Source organism: Lonchura striata, chromosome 9, assembly GCF_050655825.1.
Source record: "Lonchura striata isolate lonStrDom1 chromosome 9, ASM5065582v1, whole genome shotgun sequence".
NCBI classification, from domain to species: Eukaryota; Metazoa; Chordata; class Aves; order Passeriformes; family Estrildidae; genus Lonchura; species Lonchura striata.
The window spans coordinates 6,027,967-6,049,390 of NC_140711.1; the positions used below are offsets into that span (position 1 = coordinate 6,027,967).

A 21,424-nucleotide genomic window follows, 5' to 3' on the forward strand; every position below is an offset into this window, starting at 1 on the left:
TCACAGGCCAAGCAGGAGGAGCGGTGACCACGGATGGAGCTGCCTGAGGGAACTGGGCAGAGCCTCAGCCCCAGCATGGGGTCTGGGAGGGGGCTGTGGCCGAGCCACTGTCCCAGCCACCTCAGGACAGAGTCCTCTTTTGCTGAATTCAGGGCTGCTTGTGGGAATCAGGGTGAAGCAGAGGACAGAGCACCTTGCTCGCTGGAAGAGGGACGTGTTCAATTAAACACTCTAACACAGGCCAGAGCTGTTAACAGAGGATTTTAAAACCTGCTCTCACGTGTGAATATCTGGATGTCCTTGCCATGGCTTTACATGTGCAACAAATGCTCCTGGCAAGGAGAGCGGCTGTTGAGGAAATGAAAAGCATCACCTTTATTTGAGAAACCAAACTGTTAATAGACACGTAAAAAAGAAAACAACATGAAGATGATGGTGCTAACTGCAAAGGCTGGGTGAGTTCTGGTGCCTTCCACACCCCTCTGAGGCCTCAGCAGGTTGAAGTCCACTCCCTTTGGAGGCAGCTCTCAGAAGCATCCATGCCAGTGTTCAGTCAAAAATCCCTCTTCCCTTCCCACCCTGTGCTCTCAGGAACTTGGGTTTGCTTCCCACTCAATCCTGTTCCTGCCTTTCTTCTGAGTCCCACAGAGGAAATCGGCACCTTTTGGGGACTGAGGGGTCAAAGGTGGGATCTTCTATGAAGTTCTTGCTGTGGGGCTTCTGACTGGTGTTTAGCTCCTTGATCAAATGTCCTCCAAGCCCAAAGAAATAATTTTCCCAGTTGTTTTTGTGGCAGTTCACCTGGATCCCTGTAGGCTTGTTGCATGTTGTCATTCTGGGGGATTTTTGCCTCTCCCTCCTCCCTGATCTCCCACAGCTTCAACTTCTCTGGTGCTGGCAGCCAGCACGATGCTGCAAGGGTGGGTGAGCAAGCCCAGGGCTCTGCTCAGAACAGCCCAGAACTAATCCTGGCTTCAAAGAAGTCTTCTTTGAACCCTGCTTTCCGTCAGAAAACCTGGCAAGGGCTAGGAGATTGCTGAGAGCTGGAAATACATTGAAGGAATTCCTGGCTGTAAGGGAGGTGAGGCCCTGGCACAGGCTGCCCAAGAAGCTGTGGCTGCCCCTGGATCCCTGGAATGTCCAAGACCAGGTTGGAGGGAGCTTGGAGCAGCCTGGGACAGTGGAAGGTGTCTCTGCCCATGGCAGGGGGTGGAATGGAGTCCTCCCAGAGGAGGGTGCTGGGCTCCAGAGACTGCCAGACACACGAGTTGCTGCAAAAGCAGAGCCTGGAGCTTTACTGACAGATGCAAGAGCTGGCACGTGCCTGTCCTTGGACCCAGGTAAAGCAGCAGAGAGGTGGTTCAGGCACAGCTTGGGGGAAAAGATGGTTTTGAGGCTGATTATAAATGCTTGGTTTTTGTCCCTTGGTTTCCCCTGCAGGAGCTGCCCCGAGGGGAGCTGTGCTTCCTGCAGAGCTCCAGCCCTGCTGCAGCGCTGGGGCTCTCTGAGCCCACACTCCTGTGCAGCAATGCACCACCCTGGGATGGGACACATCCCTAGCTATCCCTGGGGTTAAATTCCCTTTGGGAAGTTCAGCAGAGTTCAAGTTTAAACTTCAGGCACTGAGCTGTCCATTTCAGCTTTTCCCTTTTGCCCATGGAACAAATTCTGTTTTTGTGTTCATAGGTCCTCTTAAATTAAAGGCAACTAATGTGGCTGGCAGCTCCTGAGATACAGGAGACCTCAGGCTTCCCTTGTTTTATCCTGAGCAAGTGATTAAATAAAATAAATTAAATTAACAATGCTTTGCACCATCATCCCTTGCAGAACCATTTTTTAAATTCTTGCCAGTTCTTCATCCCAGTGGGAGTCAAAGAAGCCCATGGAGAAATATTTCTGTTTCCCTTTTCCCCCACTCAACAGGTCCTGCTGCTGTGTGAACCATGAGTGACCCTTCTGGTGCTTCCACTTGGGAATAAATCGCATTTCCTGCTGGAAAACACATCCTCAGGACGGGGTTGCTGTTTGCTGGGTGCATTCCAGGAGAGACCAGGAGCCTGCCCTCTTATCACAGCTTCGCTCTTGGGTTGTGTTTGACAATTTGAAGGTTGTTAAGGGAAAAAGATTGCTTGGAGGAGGAGGAGGTGGGAGGAACGGAAGAAGCTCACTGGGTGTAAAACCATAAGGGGATTCCCAGTCCTCTCCTACAGCTGCAGGAATTGCACATTTTGACATGCCTCCAAGCAGCTGAATGTCCTTTAGTTTAATCCACCCGTGCCATGGAGCTGCACTGGGGCTTCCTGAAGAGCTGATCAGAGGAGCAGCTCCTGCCAGCTCAATCCCTGTCCCTTCACTGTGCAGGTATTAAAAAATAAATTACCCCCTCTCAAAGCACATATCCAATCCGTACTGAGAGGACTGGGTGGGGGTGTGAGGAGAGGAAAAGGAGGGGACCAAACAGCAGCTTCAAGACCTTTTGAGAACCATCCGGCTGCAGGATGTGGGGAAAGTGTGAAGAGCAGCAGCACTGCTGCCCCAGCACGGAGCCCTGGGGTCAGCCCTGAAGTGGGGCAGCTTTCCAGGAACAGCGGGGTGGGGGAAAGCTGGATGGGCCCTACAGGGGCTCTGCCAGCCCGTGGAGCTGCTGGGGTTACACTGCCCTGGCTTTGGGGACGGGCAGGGGGCAAGGCAGGGAATGAAGCAGGTTGTCTTCTCTGCCGTTCCTGCTGGGCTGCAGGAGGAAGCTGGTCTGACCCCCAGGGCATCACCAAAAGGAATCTCATCAGAAGATCTCCCAGAGCTCCCGATCCAGAGGGCAGAGTGTGGTCACCGCTGAGGATGCCCAAGTGTTACAACTCTGCCAGCTCCCGTGTCTCCAAGCACCAGGTGAGATTTTTGAGTCTGGGCTCGTGGCAGGGTTTGGGATGAGGAGTTTATGGTCATCAGCTGGTCTCAGCCTTTTGTGTGCCCTTGAGCAATGCCATGGGAATTTTGCCCTTCTGTGAGCTTCTGCTGCTCCTGTTTGCTTCTCTCTTCTCCTTCTTGATTTTTATACATCAAACTTCCTTGAAAATGGAGGAAATGAAACCACAGGGCTTTTTTGTGAGTGACAAGGGAGAGTCAGCCTCCTCCCAGAGAAGAAATGAAATTTAGGGGTAAGGCAAGAAAATGATCTCCCTGGTCATTTTTGCTGGTTTCAGGAGTTTGGAGGCCATGTGGTCTGGCAGCTCATCTCCTAATTCTGCAAATATCCCATTGGCACCATGGAACACATGGCATGTGGAGCATGGACCTGCTGGTCCCTGCAGGGTTCTGCTGCAGGGCTGGATCCTTTCTCCATAGTTTTGAACCCTTTCCCAGCTAGGTAGACCTGAGCAAAACTTTCCTTCTCAGAGGCTGGGTTTGCTGGGGACTTGGAGGTGAGGACCCTGGGAAGGGTAAGACATGGAGTGGGGAGATGAAGAGCAGGGGTAGATGGGGCAGAGGAGGAAGGGGAGCTCCCTGTGCATATTGCCTTGGAAATGTGGATCTTTGTTTCCTGGAAGCTGCAGGAAAAGCCATTTCTGCTGTCTTCCACACAGGGACTAGCACTCAGGAGGTCCCTGCAGCCGGCTGGTTCTGACTCGGGCCCTGGGTGCTGGCTTTGCTGAAATCCCAACCAACCCCAGGACACCCAAAGGTCTGGGAGCAGGGGGTTAGGAGCATCCTGAATTTTACTTAGACAATGTGAGGGACAGGCCAAAGTTACTGGGGACTCAAAACCTGGGACATGTCCAACCTTGGGATGCAACAGGAAATATCAGCACCTTCTTCCCCCACGGGATGCACATCCCTTGGCTGCTGTCAAACCCCTGAGCTGGGCGCTGGAGGGACACAAAGGGAATAGGTGCCATGCAGGGGTGGCATTTCTCCATCCTGCAGGCTGTGCAGGACTGAACCACCCCCGATCACCACCTCTGTGGGCTGCAACGCCGAGCGGGGCTCCTGCTGCTGGAGCTGTGTGGAGGAGTCGCCACGCAAGGCTTGTCCCCAGTGCTGGCTGGTCCCCAGGAGCTGTGTGCCAGCCTGTACCCCTCGCTGCCTGCCGGGCCCCGTGGTTCCTCCTGCCCGTGTGCGGGTGCATGACCCGGGCTGGGAGTGCAGTGCTTGGTAAGCGAGAGCTGGGCCGCGCTCGCTGCCTCCATGTGACTGCAGTTTCCGCTGGCTCCTTCCGCAAAGGCTATATTGGTGCTCAGCGAGGGCCGCCTGGCACACGGCCCCTGCCTGGCACACGGACCCCTGCCTGGCACAGGGACCCCTGCCTGGCACACGGACCCCACGGGTCACACCTTCCTGTCCCCAGAACCCCAGAGCGCAGCTGAGGGGTCGCAGGATGGACCGTGCCAAAGCCCACGCGGTGAGTAACTGCCCCTGATATCTGTGCTGGAGGAAACACCTCCCTGTGCCAGTCTGGGGACCTGTGGCGGCTGTGTGTCACTAATGCCCGTGTTCGCAGAGCTGTGGCTGCGTGGGCCCATGCCGGGGTTGGTGTGGGGTCTGGGGAGCACCCCGGGAGCTCCCAGAGCTCTTGGATGTGGGCTCTGGTGTAGGGCTGCGGGCAAGGGTTTCCTGCTGGGGCTGCTGGCTCCTCTCCTGGCTGGACAGGGGCCACCCCACCAGCTCCGGGGAGCACTGGGAGGATGGAGGTGCTTCTGGTGTTGGAAGAAGCCTAGAAGTGTTGAGCTGGGTGAAGGAAAGTGGGAGTTTCTGCAGAGGGGTTCAGGAGCCAGAATCAAAACTGGTGTTCTTTGGGTGCAGCAAGGACCAAGGTCCGGGAGAGCAGGGTCCCTCTCCTGCCACCATGCCTGGGTATGAGTTGCTGCTGGACTCCAAGGACTTGAGAGGGCAAAAGGTCCTGTGTGTCATTTGCAGCCTGGGGAAAGGGGACTGCCTCTCCATCTCCCCCAGAGTAATAAATCCTGCTTTGATAAGGTACCAGCTCAACACTTTGGCTGTCCGAAGGAAGGAGACAGCCCAGGACATGCCCTGCTCCCTCTGTGCTGCGAGGCTCTGGTTACCTGGGCTGCCCAAAATAACCCTGTTTCTCCTTCATGCAGTGGCAGCTGTGAAAGTGCCGTGTGTCAAACACTCACCGAGCCCTCACTGCTCATTTGCCTGAGTTTCAGCTTTTCCCCAGATGCAAATGCCGTCAGCTCCGCTCCCGCCAGGTCAGTAAGGGGGCAGCTCCTGCTGGAGAGCCTCCGCTTCCCTGGAAGAGCCACCAGCAGGGATGGACACTGGGGGGACTTGGTGAGGGGTGGGCTGGTGTCCCCTGGGGGACGGTTTGGTGCCAAGAGGGGCCACATGAGCCCTGCTGGGGCGACACCCTGTTTGAAGGATGCAGCTCAATGGCCTTCACGAGCAGCTGTGCAGCAGTGACGGTGCCTTCCCCCTGTGCGCTGCCCCGGCGGGACTGAGCTGCCACCCCCGTCCCTGCTCGTCCTCTGCCTTCCAGGCTCAAACTGGGGGAGCCCCACGAGGGCTTCTGCTGGGCTGGGTGGTGCCAAAGCCCTGTGCCCCTTCTTCCATGGGCAGCTCATGGTGGCCCAGATCACCTGGGCCTTTTGGGGTGAACAGTTTGCAGCTTCTGACCTCCTCACCTCTGCCTCCCTCTCCACAGGAGTGCCGCCACTGAGATGGAGGCCCCGCTCTCTGGTCTCTCCCTGCTTCTTCTCCTCCTGGCAGTGGGATGGGAAAGCAGGATGGATGCAGCCTGGGCACCATCTCCTGGGGGCTGTGAGCTTGTAAGTCCTCTCTTGTGAACCCTCACCCCTCTGAATGATTGGTCCTGCCTGGCAAAGCCCAGGCAGCTCAGCATCTCCAGACCTTCTCCATCCCAGCTACTGGCTTGGAGTGGACTGGTGTGCCAAGGCTACAACCAAAGAGCGACCTCCTCCCCCTGACTGTGCTTCCCAGACTTCTCCCTCTTCATCTCCTGCCTCCCATGTGGTGTTATATATTCTCCTCTTCCTTCAGATGCAGAGCATCATGGACTGCACTGGCAGACGGCTGAGTTCCATCCCAGCAAACCTTCGAGGCGATACTGAGGAGCTGTTTCTTGATGACAACACTATCCAGGTCCTGGGCAATGCCTCTCTGCTCCTGTATCCCCAGCTCTGGCATCTCAGCTTGACCAGGAACCGGCTGGAGCTCATTGAGCCCGGTGCCTTCCTCAGCAGCCAAGGCCTGGAGGTGCTCTCCTTGACAGACAACCTGCTCTTCACCAACTACTCGCTGACAGCCGCTGCCCTTTCTGCTCTGCCGGCCTTGAGGGTGCTGGATCTGGCTGGAAACCAGCTCAGGGAAGACATGGTATCAGTTTTAGTCTCAAACCTCTCTTCCTTGGAGTCCCTGTCTGTGGCCAGGAACATCATCATGAGGCTGGACTCATCCACCTTCACAAACCTGACAGAGCTGCTGGAGCTGAACCTGGAGAAGAACTACATCTTTGAGATTGACAATGCTTTTGAAGGGCTGCAGAGGCTGCAGAGGCTCAACATAGCCTACAACTACCTCCCATGTCTGATAGGGTTTGACCTGACCCAGCTCAGGGTGCTCAATGTCAGCAACAATGTCATTGAGTGGTTTCTGACCCTGGAAATCGATGACCTGTTTGAGCTGGAGGTGCTGGACCTGTCCCACAACCGCCTCCTGTTCTTCCCTGTGCTGCCCCAGAGGAGCAAGCTGCGCTCCTTGCTGCTGCAGGACAACAGGATGAGCTTCTACCAGCGTCTCCCCAATGGCACCTCCCTGGCCAACGTCACCGTGCAGTTCCTGATCATTGATGGCAACTCCACCAACATCACAACCGTCAGGCTCTGGGACGAGCTCTGCCACAGCAACCTCTCCTCCCTGCGCCTCCTAGACATGAGCCAGAACGAGGTCTGGGGTCTGCCAGATGATTTCCTGGCCCAGATGCCCTCCCTGACCCACCTGAAGCTCAACCAGAACTGCCTGGAGGCATTTCACCTGTCAGAGGAGGACCCCTTGCCCATGCTGACAGAGCTGGACCTCAGCCAGAACCAGCTGGTGGAACTGGGGGTGAAGGTGGGCACTGGGGACATCCTGCCCAGCCTGCAGCTCTTCAACCTCAGCACCAACAGGCTGCAGGCTCTTCCTCCTGGGATTTTTGCCCACACCAGGAAGATCACTACTCTGGACCTCAGCCGTAACCGGGTTGACCTCTGTCCCCAGCCAGGTGAGGCCGAGAGTCTCGCCTGTGTGGACATCAGGGGTGTAGAGACCTTGATCCATCTCTCCTTGGCCGGCTGCGGTCTGCAGAACATGGGCGGCCGCCCCTTCCAGGGGACATCTCTGATTCATCTGGACCTCTCTGACAACCGCCAGGCGCTGTCTGGGGACCTGGGGTGGCTGCAGGACCTTGTCCTGACACTGCAGGTGCTGTCTCTGAGGAACACCAGCCTCTCTTCCACCGCCGTGGACTTCTCTGCCCTGAGCAGCCTCGCGCACTTGGACCTTTCGGGGAATTCCTTGTCCGCGTTCCCCACCTCGCTGGGCACGCTGAGGCTGCGCAGCCTGGACCTGCGGGACAACTGCCTCCGGGCGCTGCCGCTGGACGTGGCGCAGGTGCCGCTGGGCAGGAGCCTGCAGGAGATCTACCTCAGCCGAAACCCCTACAACTGCTGCACGCTGGGCTGGTGGGACGCCCTGCAGCAGGCCGAGGGGCTGCGCGTCCCCGACGGGCGGGAGGTGACCTGCAGCCACGGCTCCCACGCGCTGAGCCCCGGCGCGCTGCCCGAGCCCGTCCTGAGGAGCTGCCGATGGCAGACGGCCGACCTGGCGCTGCTCTACCTGGTGCTGGCTCTGCCCACCTGCCTGACGCTCCTGGTGGCCTTTGTTGTCGTCTTCCTCATGCTCAAGGAGAAGCTGCTGAAAATGCTGAAAACCCGGTGTGGGGTGTCCGGTCCTTACTAATGGCTGAGGAAGAGGAAGGGCTCGGGAATATTCAATAATAGGGGGTGGTCAGGAGTACAGGTGATAACCCCTCTGTGGTGGTCGAGATGGAAACATGATGGATGCAGGACAGGAGGTGCTGGGAGAGCTGCCATTCCTGCCCTAATGGTACCCAAAGGGTGAGGGCTGTGTCTGGTGATGGAGCGCTGGGAATCCTCAAGGAACGTGTCTTCAGCAGAAAACTTTGGCTGGTGTTGGTGAGAGCTGAGTGGACACGGCATCAAATATTCCTTGGCTGAAAGGACAGGTTGCCCAGAAAATCTGTGGATGCCCCATCCGTGGAAGTGTTCAAGGCCAGGTTGGAGTGGGCTTGGAGCAATCTGATCTAGAAGAAGGTGCTGTAACCAGATGGGTTTTTAATGTCCCTTCCAATCCCAATTCTGGGATTCTGTGACAGCTTTCTCCAGCACGGCTTTCCACCCCACACCTTCCAGCAGCTCCTTTTTTATTTATTCCCACATGTAGCAAATTCGAAATGTCTTGCAGATCTGCAACCAGCCTCCACAAAGTGGCCCAGGCTGGGGCAAACATCACCCGGGCACTGTGGAAAGCTCTGTAGCCACAGCTTTCCACACTGCTCTTGTCAGCACTGCCAAACTCACAGGCAACCCTGATCATGCAACATGTGTGTGTGCTGATAAAGACAGGCGTTGTCAGCAGGGCTGAAAGACACATTTTGGGGTGTTGTTTCTTCACTAAGCCACAGTTTGGGTTAGAAAGTCCATTAGAAACAGCCCAAGTCGCAACAATATCGATTGTAAAGCAGGAGAGTAAATTATATCCCTCAGCGATATTTTATCATGGCTTTATGTTTCTCCAGGGACTGCTGGATTAAACATACAAAGGACACAAGAGAAATCCTTCCTCCTTGTTGTGCAAACGCCGTTCCTGCAGGCGGTTTCTCCAGCAGTGCCCGGGGGTTTCCTCCACCCAGCTCTGCTCACAGCAGCTCTGCCACTCCCAGAGCAGCAAGCACTACCTGGGGAAGTGCTGCTCTGTTCCTCGGGGGTCACTGAGGGGAAAGGAGAAGTGGTGGTGGTTTGTGCTAACTCAAAAGCCCTTCTGAGAACTGGAGCAGCTTTTTTCCTGTGGCACTGTTGGGATTTTTTTAGTGAAACGTGTTTAACGGGAACAGGGCACAGGGAAGTGTGCAGCAGCGTTGGGCTGGTAATTCTGGGGGCTTGTCCTTGCCTGGGTGTGGACGGGCTCTGTCAGTGATGTGGGGCGTGCCAGGGATCAAGCCCAGTGGAGTTTCCTGTGAGGTGATGGAGGGAGATGCCCAGGACTGGCCTGAAGCCGGGAGGATGCCAGGGATGGTGCAGGCAGGGGAGCCAAGGCTGGCAGCAGGACCCCAGTCCCAGGCACGGGTGTGGGACTGGGGTTATGGGGGAGCCTGATGTGGCTGGTGGCTGTGCAAGGCTGGAAAATGGACGGACCCTGCTAGAGCAGCCAGCAGCTCCACTGGGGCTGAGTGCTGTACAGGCTCTGGAAACCCATCTGTCAGATCTGGCTCGGAAATGGCCGCTTTCTGCCCCAGTTTTAGACTGAAATAGCCAAAACCAAAACAGGCCCCAAGTGGGGAATCCCTCAGCCTATTTCAACCTTTCTTCTGCCCGTAAGCTGCACCCTGGGGGACAGCAGTGACCTATAAATACATCCCTGCATTGTCCCCCAGCTGCATTCCGGCATCTCCCCGCTGGCAGGGTGAGTGGGTGCCCTGTGAGCTCCCCTCTCCCTGGGGCTGGGCTTGGAGGGGGATGTGTGTCCTTCTCCACCTCCATGGCCGATGCTGCTGCTCCATCCGGTGTGGGGTGTCGGGTGCAGCTGTGGGAGAACACGTAGGGAGGAACCCAGGCACCTGGCACTGCCCAGGACGTGGATAAAAAGGAGGGATTCTTAATTGTATGGCGCTGACGGGGATACTCAACATTCCCTGATCATGGTGCCTGGAAAGCCATGGCTCAGCTGGAGCTGTGATGTGAATGGGATTGTGCAGGCAGCAAGAGGAGATTCCACTCTGAGGTGAACTTACAAAGCTGCTCTCACTGTCTTTGCAAGGCCATGGTGATCAGGGAAGGTCCTTGGTGACTGGAGAACCCAAGGGTCTCACCCAGCTTCAGAAACAGCCAAAAGGCCATCCTAGAGAGAACAGGGCAGTCACCTTTATTGGAGCAGTGTGACACCCCTGCAGGGGGAATAACGAGCTCTGACTCCATGTTGCAGAAGGCTGAATAAATTGCTTTTATTAAGCTAAATTATATTACATTAATACTATACTAGAATTATATCATACTAAAAAGATACTAAAGAAAACCCGTGGCTGTCTCCAGTAATGGCACAGCTTTGACCCAACTGGTCAATCCATCCAAACAACCATCACCAGTGTCCAATTAACAAATCCCTCTTTGGTAAACAATCTCCATAACACATCCCACATGTGCCAAACAACAGGTGCAGTAAATAGAGATAAGAATTGTTTTCTTCTTTCTCTGAGCTTTTTCACTGCGTCTCACAGCTTTCCAGGAAAAATCCTGGGAGAGAGAATCATGTCTTTCTCTGTTCAGAGAATGTGAATACCACACACCTTCTTGCTGGGAAAACCGTGGAATGAATGTTCTTTGTTTGGAGCACAGTCCTAGAAAAAGAGGGTGGCTGGAAGAAGTCAGCATGGACTGCTGAGACCAGGTTATGCCTGCCCAACCTGCTTTCCTCTCAGATGAAATGGATGGATCTGTAGGCAAGGGGAGAGTGGTGGATTCCGTGTGCTCAGCAAGGCTTTGGACACAGAGTCCCACAGCGTTCTCCATGCAAATGCAGATGTCACAGTCTGGATTGGTGAGCAGCCAGGCAGGTCAGGATCAGTGGGAGTGAAGTGCAGAGGGCTGTGGGGCTGTGGCTGGTAGGATGTGCTCTACCAGGAGGCTGCTGAGGGGACTGTTTTGGGATCTGTCCCACCTCACGTCTATATGCATGACCTAAAGCTGGCTGTGAAGTGCCTTCCTGCCAAGTTCCCTGAGGATCCCAAACTGGGAAGACCAGTATGGCTCCCTGCTGAAGGTCTGGGGTGGGCTGGGGGAGCAGGCCAGCACGAACCTCACAATCCAGGCACTCAGGCCTCATGTAGCCCTCAGTGGAGAGGAGGCCATGCCTGGGGCTGGGCACAGGCCATGTCCTGGTCAGGATGAAGCTGGGGGCAGGCTGGAAGTGGAGGAAATGTTCTCAGGGACCCTCTCCCTCCCAAGTGGGAGATCTTTCTGTGGTGTTATGTTGCAATTGTGGAGGCAAGGCCTGTGCCAGACCCCTGCATGCCCTTTCTGGTTCTGGGAGAGCTGAGTCAGCCCTTACATTTTAGTTATGGCAAGTGAGGCCTCAGCTTTCATTTCTCTCCTGACTGAAGACCTCCTTGGCCAAGTGTGAGCTCCCTCATCCTCTCCAGTGACAGCAAAGCTTAACTGTGGCTTAACTGACACTTGCTTCATGTCTTTCACAGCAGCCACTCATTTTAGGCTGTAGGAGGAGAGCTCTTCCAGCTGCTCCTCCAGCCACTCCTCTTAGTTATGTCAGGCAGAAGTTTGTTGAGGCCACTCCATTTGGGATGAAGGTCCATCTCACCCACAGCCCTCACAGCTGCCTGGGTTCAGAAAGCCAAAACCCAGGAAGCTTTTGGAGTAGTAAAATTTCCCAAAAAATCCTAATCTTAGTCCTCCAGTTCTTACCTGAGAGCAGGACTGATCTAGTAGAGACCAGCCAAGGTAGACAGCAGGATTAAAACCTTCCGTGGGATGAGTTTGTCTTACTTTAGAACCACCCCCAGCCTTTGATCTTCTACCACTCTGGTTTTTCAGATACTTTAGGCACATTCTCCCAGAACTGAGCACTTATGAGGAAGCATTACCCAGGAGTGTAAGGATCCAATCATCCCACTGAAGCAGTTTGAAATCACTGTGTTTTCAAAAGTACTTTCAAGACTAATTAATTTTCAAGATATTCCTTCTCTTACATGTAAGGATGTATTTTTGTGCAAGCTAAAACTGAAGATTTAAGCATTGCTAGAGAAATGTAAGAGTAATATTCTCAATGCAGAGTTGATTTATCCAGAATGACTGATACATATTTAACTTCCCAACAGGCAATAATAATCACCCTATTTGTACAGTACAGCTTTAACAGTGTCCTCAGGACATGAATATTTAATGCTTCATTTTCAGCCAAAGCTGACTGAAATGTAAAAAATTGAAAGATTAAATAATTTAAAATTATTTTATGTAGGAAAAGACTAAAGGCAGCCAACAATTTCAGTTATGCAGTTTCCATTTAATCAAGTCTGGCTTCTTAAACAGAGCTCACTTAAGCCTGGGATTGCTGTGGCACCTCAAGTTCTCCTGAGCCAACATATGATGGCATTGTTCTCTCTGCTGGGACACAGATTTGTCTCCAAACTGCCCATCTTCGTCTGGAATCAGATTTCTCCATCTGACTCCGTGTCCCAAGCACAGGACTCCAGCTGCTCATCCTGGGGGAACTCCACCTCAACATTGTAAACAAAGTCAGGGTCATCCTTCTTCTTCCTGTTCTTTTCAAAGAGCTCGTCCATGATGCTCTTCCTTTTGGCCAGTTCCTTGTCATCCAGTTTGTTCATATCCTCCTCTGGGTCAATGGTCTCTTCCTGCTGGAACTTTTCCAAGCTCTCAGCCAGGCTCTGTCCTTCCAAATGACCTCTCAGCAAGCTGTAGAGCTTCTGGAGCTGGCGCAGCGAGACCCCTTCCAGGTAGGCCTTGTGCCGAGGGTTGTTCTTCAGCTGCTCGGCAGCCCTGCTGCAGTCTGGGGAGAGCCAGCACAGGCCTGCAGCTCCAGCACACCTCTTCCCACTGACACATCCTCTCCCAAACCCTCTCCAGGGGTCTCTCCAAACCCTCCAGGCTCAGAGAGGCTGAGATGTAGCCTTGGGCTCCTCGGGGAGACAACATTACCCCAGCACAGCCCCTCCCTGCACGCTGCTAGGAGGGCACTCAGATGCTGCTACCAATGGGTTCCTGTGCGTGCAGCTGGAGGCAAACACGGAATGAATGCAGGCGGAATGAATGCCCCTCACCTGAGAACTTGGAGAAATTCCTGACGGGCATGATGCGCTGGCGAGTCTTGTCCTGGCTGTTGTCTCTGTAGATGAGGACGATGGATGGCGGCTGGAAGCTGACCCCGCATTTCTGAGCGCTGAAAGTCATCGCGGCTCCGCCCGAGCGCGCAGCAGCGCTCCCTGGGGAACGGGAAAGGAGAGCAGCTGCGAGAGTCTCTCCGTGCTGCCTTTGTTGTCAGCACTTCAGCAAAATCACAGAACCCCAGAGTGCTTTGGGTCACAATGGGCCTTAAAGCCCAGGGAAATGAATTATGAAATTAAATTAGAGGGGATTTAAAAATTCAAATCTGTTGCAGATCCTGTTTCCCAGCTCAGTGGACAGCACTGAGTACAGGTGTTTTATTTTTACTTTTATTTTGAATAAAATAAATTGGTTAAAAACTAGTATTTGCATTGGTTTAAAACCAATAAAAATTGATTTTAAATGACTGAAAATATGTCAAACATGAAGGTGATTTCCAGACTGCAGTAAGGCAAAGTAACATATTTTACCCCCAAAAAAATCAATGGGTTTCTCCACATCAAGAAAAATCACATTAATGTTGAAAAGTTACTTTGAGGCAGAATTGGAAACACTTCCTCCTTTGTAAAAAAATCACACAGGAAAGAGCTCAAACATGCAGTAGCGTCCTTAATAGTGACAATTGGATGGGCCAGGCTGGGAGGGACCACAGTGGTCACTGGAGCCACCTCCCTGCTCCAGCAGGGCCATCCCAGAGCCCATGGCACACATTGTGTCCGGACAGCTCTGGGATATCTGCAGTGAGGGAGGCTCCACACCCTCTCTGGGTCTGTTCAGGGCTCCATCACTGCCCAGGAAAGTTCTTCCTCATGTCCAGGTGGAACTTGCTGGGCTCAGTCCCTGCCCGTGGCTCTGGTGCCATTGCTGGGCCCCCGGAGCAGAGCCTGGGCCCTGCTCTGGCCCTGCCTGCACCCAGGGACAGGCAGGGACACACAGGGACAGGCAGGGCTGAGGCCCCTCTCAGCTGGGGCTCCTCTCCAGGCTGAGCAGCCCCAGCTCCCTCAGCCTTTCCTGGGCACAGAGATGCTCCAGGCCCTTCCTCCGCAGCCTGTGCTGGCCCCGCTCCAGGGTGTCCCTGTCTCCCTTAAACTCCCGCCATGTCCCCTCACCTGAGGCGGCGCACAAAGCCACTCCTTCCTCTCCGCCTTCCCCTTCCTCCCGCCGCTGTCCCGGGCCGGGCCCGCCTCTCCGCGCGGTTGCCATGGCTCCGCCGCCGCGCCCAGCCCCAGCGGGAAAGGCCCCCTCCGCCGAAGGCCCCATTCGGGCTGCCCGCAGGAAAGCCTGCGGGACACGGCGCCGCGGAGCAAGGGGTGGGCGGGCCCCGCGCGGTCAGGCGGCGCGGGGGCAGCCCGCGCGGCCGTGCGGAGCGCCGCCATGGCGGGCGGGCGGCGGGGCCCGGTGCGGGTCGGGGCCGCGCTGGGCGCGCTGCTCTGCGCCCTCCGTGAGCACCCGCGGGGACCGCGGGGCTCTGCAGACAGGCTGGGAGAGCTGGGGGGGCTCACCTGGAAAGGGAGGGATTCAGGGAGAGCTCAGAACCCCTCCCAGTGCCTAAAGGGGCGCCAGGAGAGCTGGACAGGGACTGGGGACAAGGGGTGGAGGGACAGGCAAGGGGGAATGGCTGCACACTGCCAGAGGGCAGGGATGGATGGGATATTGGGATGGAATTCTTCCTTGTGAGGGTGGGGAGGCTCTGGCACAGGTTGCCCAGAGAGGCTGTGGCTGGAAGTGTTCAAGGACAGACCTGGAGTGCCCTGGTCCCGGGGAGGTTCCTGCTCGAAGCCGAGGGTTGGAACAGGATGGACTTTAAGGTCTCTTCCAACCCAAACCAAGAAATCTGTTCTGCTTTGATCACAGTCAATTACTTCTTCCCTTCTTCAGGGAAGGGGTTTGCAGATGAGGGGTTTGTGAGTTATAAAGTTTTTGCAGCCCCTGTGGTCGCTGTGCTGTTACACTGTTGGCTCTGTGTCACCTTAGATGTACAGGCAGCCTGTCGGGACACCACTGTCACACAGGAGCTCCTGAAAGAGGGGTTTCACAGGTGAGTCCTCACCCTGCCCTCCATCAGCATAACGTGCCACGGGATTTTCTGCTGGAAGAGCCTCTCTTCTTTTCTTGTGCAGCCCTATCAGCTCTCTGGGCTGTGATCCCTGGGAATGTGTCAGGAGTGCATTAACAGGATCAAGGGATTAACGAGCTGCAGTGGAGGGAAAATAGGAGGCCCCTTTCTAAAACTTTTTTGGAGGCCATTGGTGGTTCTGAGACATTAACAAAGAAGTGAAACTTCATTTTGGCCGTGGATGTGGGGTTGAGGTTAAGAAGGCTGGACAGGGAAGTGTGGTCAGAATTAGTTGCACTCAGTGTGAGAGCTCATCTCTTCTGAGAAATGTCTCTTGGGGGTCTTGTGCCACACTTTTGAAGTGTGGGTGTAAGTTTTTTGCTCCTGTTGCTGTTTGAAGGGACCTGCTGGTGAAGGTGGAGCTGGGGGAGGATGCAGGAGGATGTGCAGTGGCAGCTCAGATGCATCTGCCGCCAGGAATCTACGTGGATCCCTACGAGCTGGCAACGCTGCAGCAGCACAATCTGACAAAGGTAATGCCCCAGCACCACGAGCTCTGGCACTGAGTCAGGTGAGGACTCGGGGCCTTGTATTGTCTGGTCATTTTCTGGCTCGTTGAAGCAAGCTGATTAATTCCTGGAAGGAGGTGCCAAACCATATAATCTTCTGGTGTCTCTTTGTAACTCAGCTCGCTTGGCATCCCCTGGTGCTGCTGATATTCTCACACACAGGTGATGAGCCAGGGAGCTGCTGCTCCTCTCTTAGCCTCAGGTGATCAGCTGTGGTAAGAGGGCCTCGGGTTCAGAAGGTGGAAGGGAAACCCCCAAGGAGGTGCTGGTGAGCTCTAAGTCACGTGCTGTGTGTTTGGACTGAGCAGCTTCCCAGTTTAGTTTCCATCCCAGCTTTCTGTTCTGCTGTCCAGTCTTTGCTTCACATTAGAGAGATGTACAAAGGCTGTGGCTTTAATCTGCTTAGATTGGTCTAAAACATTGGTGCAAAGGTTGTGGGCAGCTCCTGCCCTTGGCATGCCTGGGGTGCAGGACTGGCCTTGCTGACGCCATCGTTGAGCTGACACCTCACAGGTCTGGCTGTAGGCACAGTGACACTAAGAACTTTCCACACATAGGACAGTCTTGAAAAGGTATTTTGGAACAGCTTAAGGCTGGAATTCCCAACTTGATCATCCTGACCACAAAATGCATCTCAGTGTTAGCATGAGGGAGGGCAATGGTTTTTGATTTCCATCAAACCGCTCCTGTATCTCTCCCTGCTTGCAGGCAGTGTTATTTCCTGATGTCACTGACGTGGAGGCTCCCGAGTACTTGGCCGAGGCTCTTGTCCTGCTGCTGTTCCTGGAGCCGGACGCGCGCTGCTCCCGCTGCTTCGGCGCCGCCGTGCCCGTGCACGCGCGCTACCACCGGCCCGCCCGCGGGACACGCCAGGCCGTGGTGGCTCTGCAGAGCCCAGAGGTGCTGCTCTGCTGCTGCCACAGTGAGATTCTCATTGATGCTCTTGGGCCAGCCCGAATCTGGTTGTGTTTGAGATGGAGCTCTTGGTAGTTGCGGGAACGTAAGCGGGAGGCGTGGCCCTGATAAAGACCTCGTTGTCTTCCTCGCTGAGGGCTGGCCAAAGGCAGGGGGGTGTCAGAGACTGCTCTGTGTCAGAGTCTGCTCTGTGTCAGAGTCTGCTCTGTGTCACAGACTGCTCTGTGCTGTGCTGCTGCCATTGCACCCCTGTGCTGCTTGGGCTCTTCCAGCTGGAAGACGTGGCAGTTGTCATGATCCGTGTTTGTCACCATCCCAGCAGGGCCTGGTTTGCCAAAGGGCTCCTGCTCTGATCATTTTTCCCTTGGCAGCTGGTGATGTGCAGGGTGTGTTCAGTAGCCACTGTCACCTATTTAGAGTAATCAAAGTATTCAGATGGCTTCTAACACTATTGCTGCATTCTCTTTATATAAAGGGGAAATGTAGGAAACTGTGCCTGAAGCTTGGAATGGTTGGAGTCTCAAACTCTGGTGAAACAAGCACCTGATATCCACTACAATTAATATTTCAAGTTATGTGAACAATGAAACCCTATAATTTTGTTACAAATTTTGTGTCCCTTCACAAAATCATTCCTGCCAAGTCAAGCACACTAATGATTTTCAAGTCCTTTTTCTTTACTTGAGCAATGGTTTTCTGGGATAAGCATAGGGACAGGCAGGACTACCTGGTCACTTAGAAAAGGGGTGTTAAATCTTCCTGGCACATTTACTAGTTATGAGCAGGAAAACATTTATTATTAATGATTAATGGGGAAGGTTTTAAAGTATTGGAAGGGAGATCTTTTGTGTGCTGACAGGAGGCCAAGAAGACAAATGGCCTTACTTATTTTGGGGACTTAGTTATTTTGGTGAAAAATTCTAACTACATGGCTAAAGTTGAGGGGTCTGCAGGCTAACCAGGAATCCTTTGCCCTGATAAGGACAGAATGGGCAAGATACCACACAGGTGAGATTCTTTCTTGGGTACCTGCTGTATCAGGAAGGGAAGAGTTGTAAAATCCACAGCAAAGACTGCCCAGTGTCACTTTGGCCATGCAGAGGTGTTTCACCACTTGGCTCCCAGGGAATAGGTTCTGTTGAGCTGTTGTAGAGGAAAAGATCCCTTATTTGGAAAAAGCTTGCAGGCTGATTGCTTATCCTGCCTGGCTCCTGGTGATGCAGGAATGCCTTCCCTAGGGCACCTGTCTGCAGAGTGCTGGGAACCTGCTGAAGTGGACACTCCCTGCTCATCTGACACCAACAGTCCCTGTCAGTGGCACACCACAAAACACAGACCTGTGAGTTCTCCCTCTGGTTCTATTTAACAACTGCTGCCTTTTTTCTGTGATTAACACCTTTCAAGATTAATTTTTAGAATTATTTCCTAACAGGAATTAATCATTAAGAGACTAGCTGGATGGTTCCTTCTTTGTCAGCTCCTTTTTTCCTTTCTGACTGTCTTTTAGTGGGGGTCACCCTGCCCTTCCGTTGTGTTTACAGGGATTGTGCTCTTCTGGCCCTTTAATATGGCTGCTCTCCTGATCTTTTTTTTTTTTTTCCTTTACTAGTTTACTTGGAATCCTAGGATATAATTGGCCCTGGCCAAATTAAGAAAAGTCTTTACAACATTGGTGCTTCAGAGGAGTAGCAAGGTAGAAGATAATCTAGCTAAAGTAATGGTAAAACTGCAAAGATTTAAGTAGTAACATCCAAAATAAAGCCACTCCTGTTTGCTTGGTAGTTACTTGGTTGACTGTTTAGGAAAAGGTGAAGTTTCTTTTTGTGTTCAAAACCAAGGAAAGTTGGATCTTTAGTGTGGCCAACAACTGTGGTTGATGTTCCAAAGTGCCATGGTAGTGTAGAGATTCAGAAATTAGACTAATTTATATAATAAAATAGTCTGTTATTGTTGTAACACATGTGCCTTCCTATATTTAAGATACCTGCAGACCACTGGTACCTCTGTAGCTGTTGTCCATAAACATTTTGCAGCTTCCTGCATCAATGAAAAAACTAAATGGTTGTTCACTCTGGAGAAATCTGTCTCCTTCGTGATCTGAGCTCACCTTGGGAGCTGCTCTCCCTGCAGCATTCCAGACATTCCCTCAGTGGCTGGAGTAGGAGCAGAGATCCAGGGATACAGATGGCAGCAGATCCATTTCCTGAGCTGTGCAGTGCAGCAGTGGCTGTGAATTAAAAGATTTCCCATCCTTCTTCTGATACCGAATCTCAAAAGAAGCTTTAGCCAAGGGCTAATTAAATCAGGGTCTGGTTCCTCATCCTCTCGTTTGCAGTCAAAAAGAAACAGCTCAAATGAGTGATATGTATTTATTTTTTTCTTTGTAGGCATATGAGGAATCGATGCTGAGGGTTCCTGTGGGGCTCAGGGAGCACAGTTCCCTGGTGTGTGCCCTGACCCTGCTCACCACAGGGCTCTGCTCTGGCCTCATCCTGGCTGCTGCCTGCAAGTATGGACACTTCTCACAGTGACTGAGGAAATGTGGAATGTCTGACCTCCGCCCAGCACAACCAGCTGCAGATTGCACTGGGCTCCTGAATGGATCCCACCCTGCTGCTGTTTATATCTTAGGGGGTGCAAGGCTCCCATAAGCATTATAGTTCCTTTGGCTCATAGTGTTTACAAATGGCTTCCACAGCCCAGAAGACATTTTGGATGTGTTGTCAATATCCAAAGCAGATGGAGAGTAGGAAAAAGCCTCAAAAAGCTGAAAGCACTGCTGTGGGCAATGAGGCAACAATCATTGGTGGGTTTGGGGCTCCTATTCCCTCCTCCTGGCCCAGAGCTTGCTTTCAGTACCTCTTGCAGTGGTGTTTGTATTTCTTGACTCAGGGATTGGTTATTAAGGGTATGAAAAACATTACTGAATCATTAAAATTTCTGGATTTTAAGCTTGTTGTGCAGATGGGTTATGTATGAATTTGTGAAGAGACATTCTGTGCCTACCTGGGACACGTTGATAATCTCTCCCATGCTAATGACTCTGAGGAATTGGCTGCTCTTGGCCTAATTAGAACCACAGAGTTATTAAGGTTGGAAAAGCCCTGTAAGATCCCCTAGTGCTGCCAAAGCCACTCTCAACCCATGTCCCCAAGTGCCACATCCACAGGTCTGTGAAATCCCTGCAGGGATGGGGACTCGCCACTGCCCTGGGCTGCTGTGCCAGGGCTGGACAGCCCTTCCCAAGAGGAGCCTTTCCCAATATCCAACCTGAACCTTTCCTCTTGTCCTGTCCCTTGTTCCCTGGGAGCAGAGCCCGACCCCCACCTGGCTCCATGTCCTGTCAGGAGTTTAGAGAGTGAAGGTTCCCCTGAACCTCCTTTTCTCAGGATGAACAATTGGTCAGAATTGAAAGAGTTTAGAAAATTTGAAAAAATTTCATGAGTGGAAAGAAACCCTTGGAAGATGAAAGTGAGGGACAGGATAGTGACTAGAAGCAAATATTTAGAAGATGGACATTTAATCTCCAGGACAGCTGATAAATAGAAGGAAATGGAGAGGAAATTACCTCATGGAAAAGCCGAGAGGCTCTGGAGCAGCAGAGCTCGGGTGCTGTCTGCAGTTGTCAGTAGGTGGCACTGGGAGCCCACGGTAACCCCCGCGTGGAGAAAATGCATTTTATCCCTGATAAACCTCGAGTAAATTACTCAGAGCAGCTAATCTGGGTGAGTGTGTGTGCGAGGGGTGAACGAAAATTCCTTTCAAGGGCTCGGTGTGCAGCCTTTCATCCATGTCCCTTGGGCATCTTTCTCCTGCTGGAATTCAACAGAGTGAACTCTTTGTGACTGCTTCCGTGGCAGGTTGGGAACAATCAGAGAGAAATATATATAGTAAATATATAAATACAAATTATATATATATATTTTTTTTTTTTTTTGGGCTGTTCAGCCCTGCTAGCACTGGGACCAGCACTGTGGCACTTGTCTCCAAGTGGGATATTTAATTTCCAGGGCTAAGTTTGTTTCTGTGCTCTGTAGGTAACTCTGTTGGAGCCTGACCCTTGGAATGGCAACATCCCAGATTGCCAGAGCTGAGGGACAGGACTTCACTGCCTGTTTTTTTAACACCAGTTGAAAATCACAGGTTGAATCCCTCAGCTACATCAACATCCCTGACAAAACCTAGGGAAAGAGAATGGGAATGTACTCGGGGCAAACAAAAAATATTGCAGGTGGAAAAATATGGAAATAAAGTATATATCAAGATTGCTGTCAATCACCTTTCCAACTGAACCTAAGTAATTGATTCTGATTAATGTAAAATATGAGAAGAATGGCAGAGCTTCACAAGGGGTGGTTTTTGTTGTGGCAAATATTTGTTTTTAAATCCACAGCACCTGTATTGTAAATACAGCAGACACATTTTTCCTTACAAACTGTAAATAAGTCTGATAACCATAGCAGTGTTAATTACAAAGGAAATTGCCAGTGAATCTCTCTCTCAGAGCAGAAACTGCTGTCACTAAGGCAGCACAGAATTTAGCAGGTGTGCCATGCAGGAGGATTCAAGTGCCAGCCCCAGAGGGATCTCAGAAATCAGAGGAGGAGCTGTAAATCCTGTGGAAGAATTCTGGCAGTTTTGGAGACAGGAACGAGGTGTTGAGGAGTTCTTGGCAAGAAAACACTGCCAAAAGGCTTGGACACAAACATCCCCAT

General features: G+C 52.7%; 4 protein-coding genes across 7 annotated transcripts in view; 3 read left to right on the forward strand and 1 right to left on the reverse strand.

Annotated features, from left to right (window-relative positions):
• The first annotated feature begins 1,493 nt into the window (after nucleotides 1–1,493).
• On the forward strand, nucleotides 1,494–12,456 carry NRROS (negative regulator of reactive oxygen species). 3 transcript variants are annotated; one of them, XM_085587606.1, is made up of 5 exons: nucleotides 1,494–2,361; nucleotides 2,738–2,886; nucleotides 5,097–5,207; nucleotides 5,660–5,783; nucleotides 6,016–12,456. In XM_085587606.1, the coding sequence occupies exons 4-5, from the start codon at nucleotides 5,676–5,678 to the stop codon at nucleotides 7,972–7,974; spliced, it is 2,067 nt and encodes a 688-aa protein (XP_085443732.1). In that variant the 5' UTR covers nucleotides 1,494–2,361; nucleotides 2,738–2,886; nucleotides 5,097–5,207; nucleotides 5,660–5,675; the 3' UTR covers nucleotides 7,975–12,456. The 3 variants fall into 3 exon arrangements, with proteins under 3 accessions (XP_085443732.1, XP_031361544.3, XP_085443733.1); XM_031505684.3 differs by lacking the exon at nucleotides 1,494–2,361 and having other exon boundaries at nucleotides 2,401–2,886; XM_085587607.1 differs by lacking the exons at nucleotides 1,494–2,361; nucleotides 2,738–2,886 and adding an exon at nucleotides 2,900–4,396.
• CEP19 (centrosomal protein 19) lies at nucleotides 10,231–14,329 on the reverse strand. The gene is made up of 3 exons (XM_021545407.3): nucleotides 14,279–14,329; nucleotides 13,106–13,267; nucleotides 10,231–12,834 (listed from the first exon to the last, which is right to left on the reverse strand). Exons 2-3 carry the CDS (start codon nucleotides 13,233–13,235, stop codon nucleotides 12,473–12,475), a joined length of 492 nt encoding a protein of 163 aa, XP_021401082.2. The 5' UTR covers nucleotides 13,236–13,267; nucleotides 14,279–14,329; the 3' UTR covers nucleotides 10,231–12,472.
• Nucleotides 14,330–14,524: 195 nt separating this feature from the next.
• On the forward strand, nucleotides 14,525–20,984 carry PIGX (phosphatidylinositol glycan anchor biosynthesis class X). 2 transcript variants are annotated; one of them, XM_021545447.4, is made up of 6 exons: nucleotides 14,525–14,610; nucleotides 15,144–15,207; nucleotides 15,626–15,758; nucleotides 16,503–16,716; nucleotides 17,948–18,048; nucleotides 19,097–20,984. In XM_021545447.4, exons 1-6 carry the CDS (start codon nucleotides 14,544–14,546, stop codon nucleotides 19,238–19,240), a joined length of 723 nt encoding a protein of 240 aa, XP_021401122.4. In that variant the 5' UTR covers nucleotides 14,525–14,543; the 3' UTR covers nucleotides 19,241–20,984. The 2 variants fall into 2 exon arrangements, with proteins under 2 accessions (XP_021401122.4, XP_085443735.1); XM_085587609.1 differs by having other exon boundaries at nucleotides 14,525–15,207.
• Nucleotides 15,633–21,424, forward strand: part of PAK2 (p21 (RAC1) activated kinase 2) — a 48,563-nt gene continuing 42,771 nt past the window's right edge. Inside the window, exon 1 of the mRNA XM_077785597.2 lies at nucleotides 15,633–15,758. The gene's annotated coding sequence lies outside the window, so the exon portion shown is untranslated. The remainder of the gene's footprint in view (nucleotides 15,759–21,424) is intronic.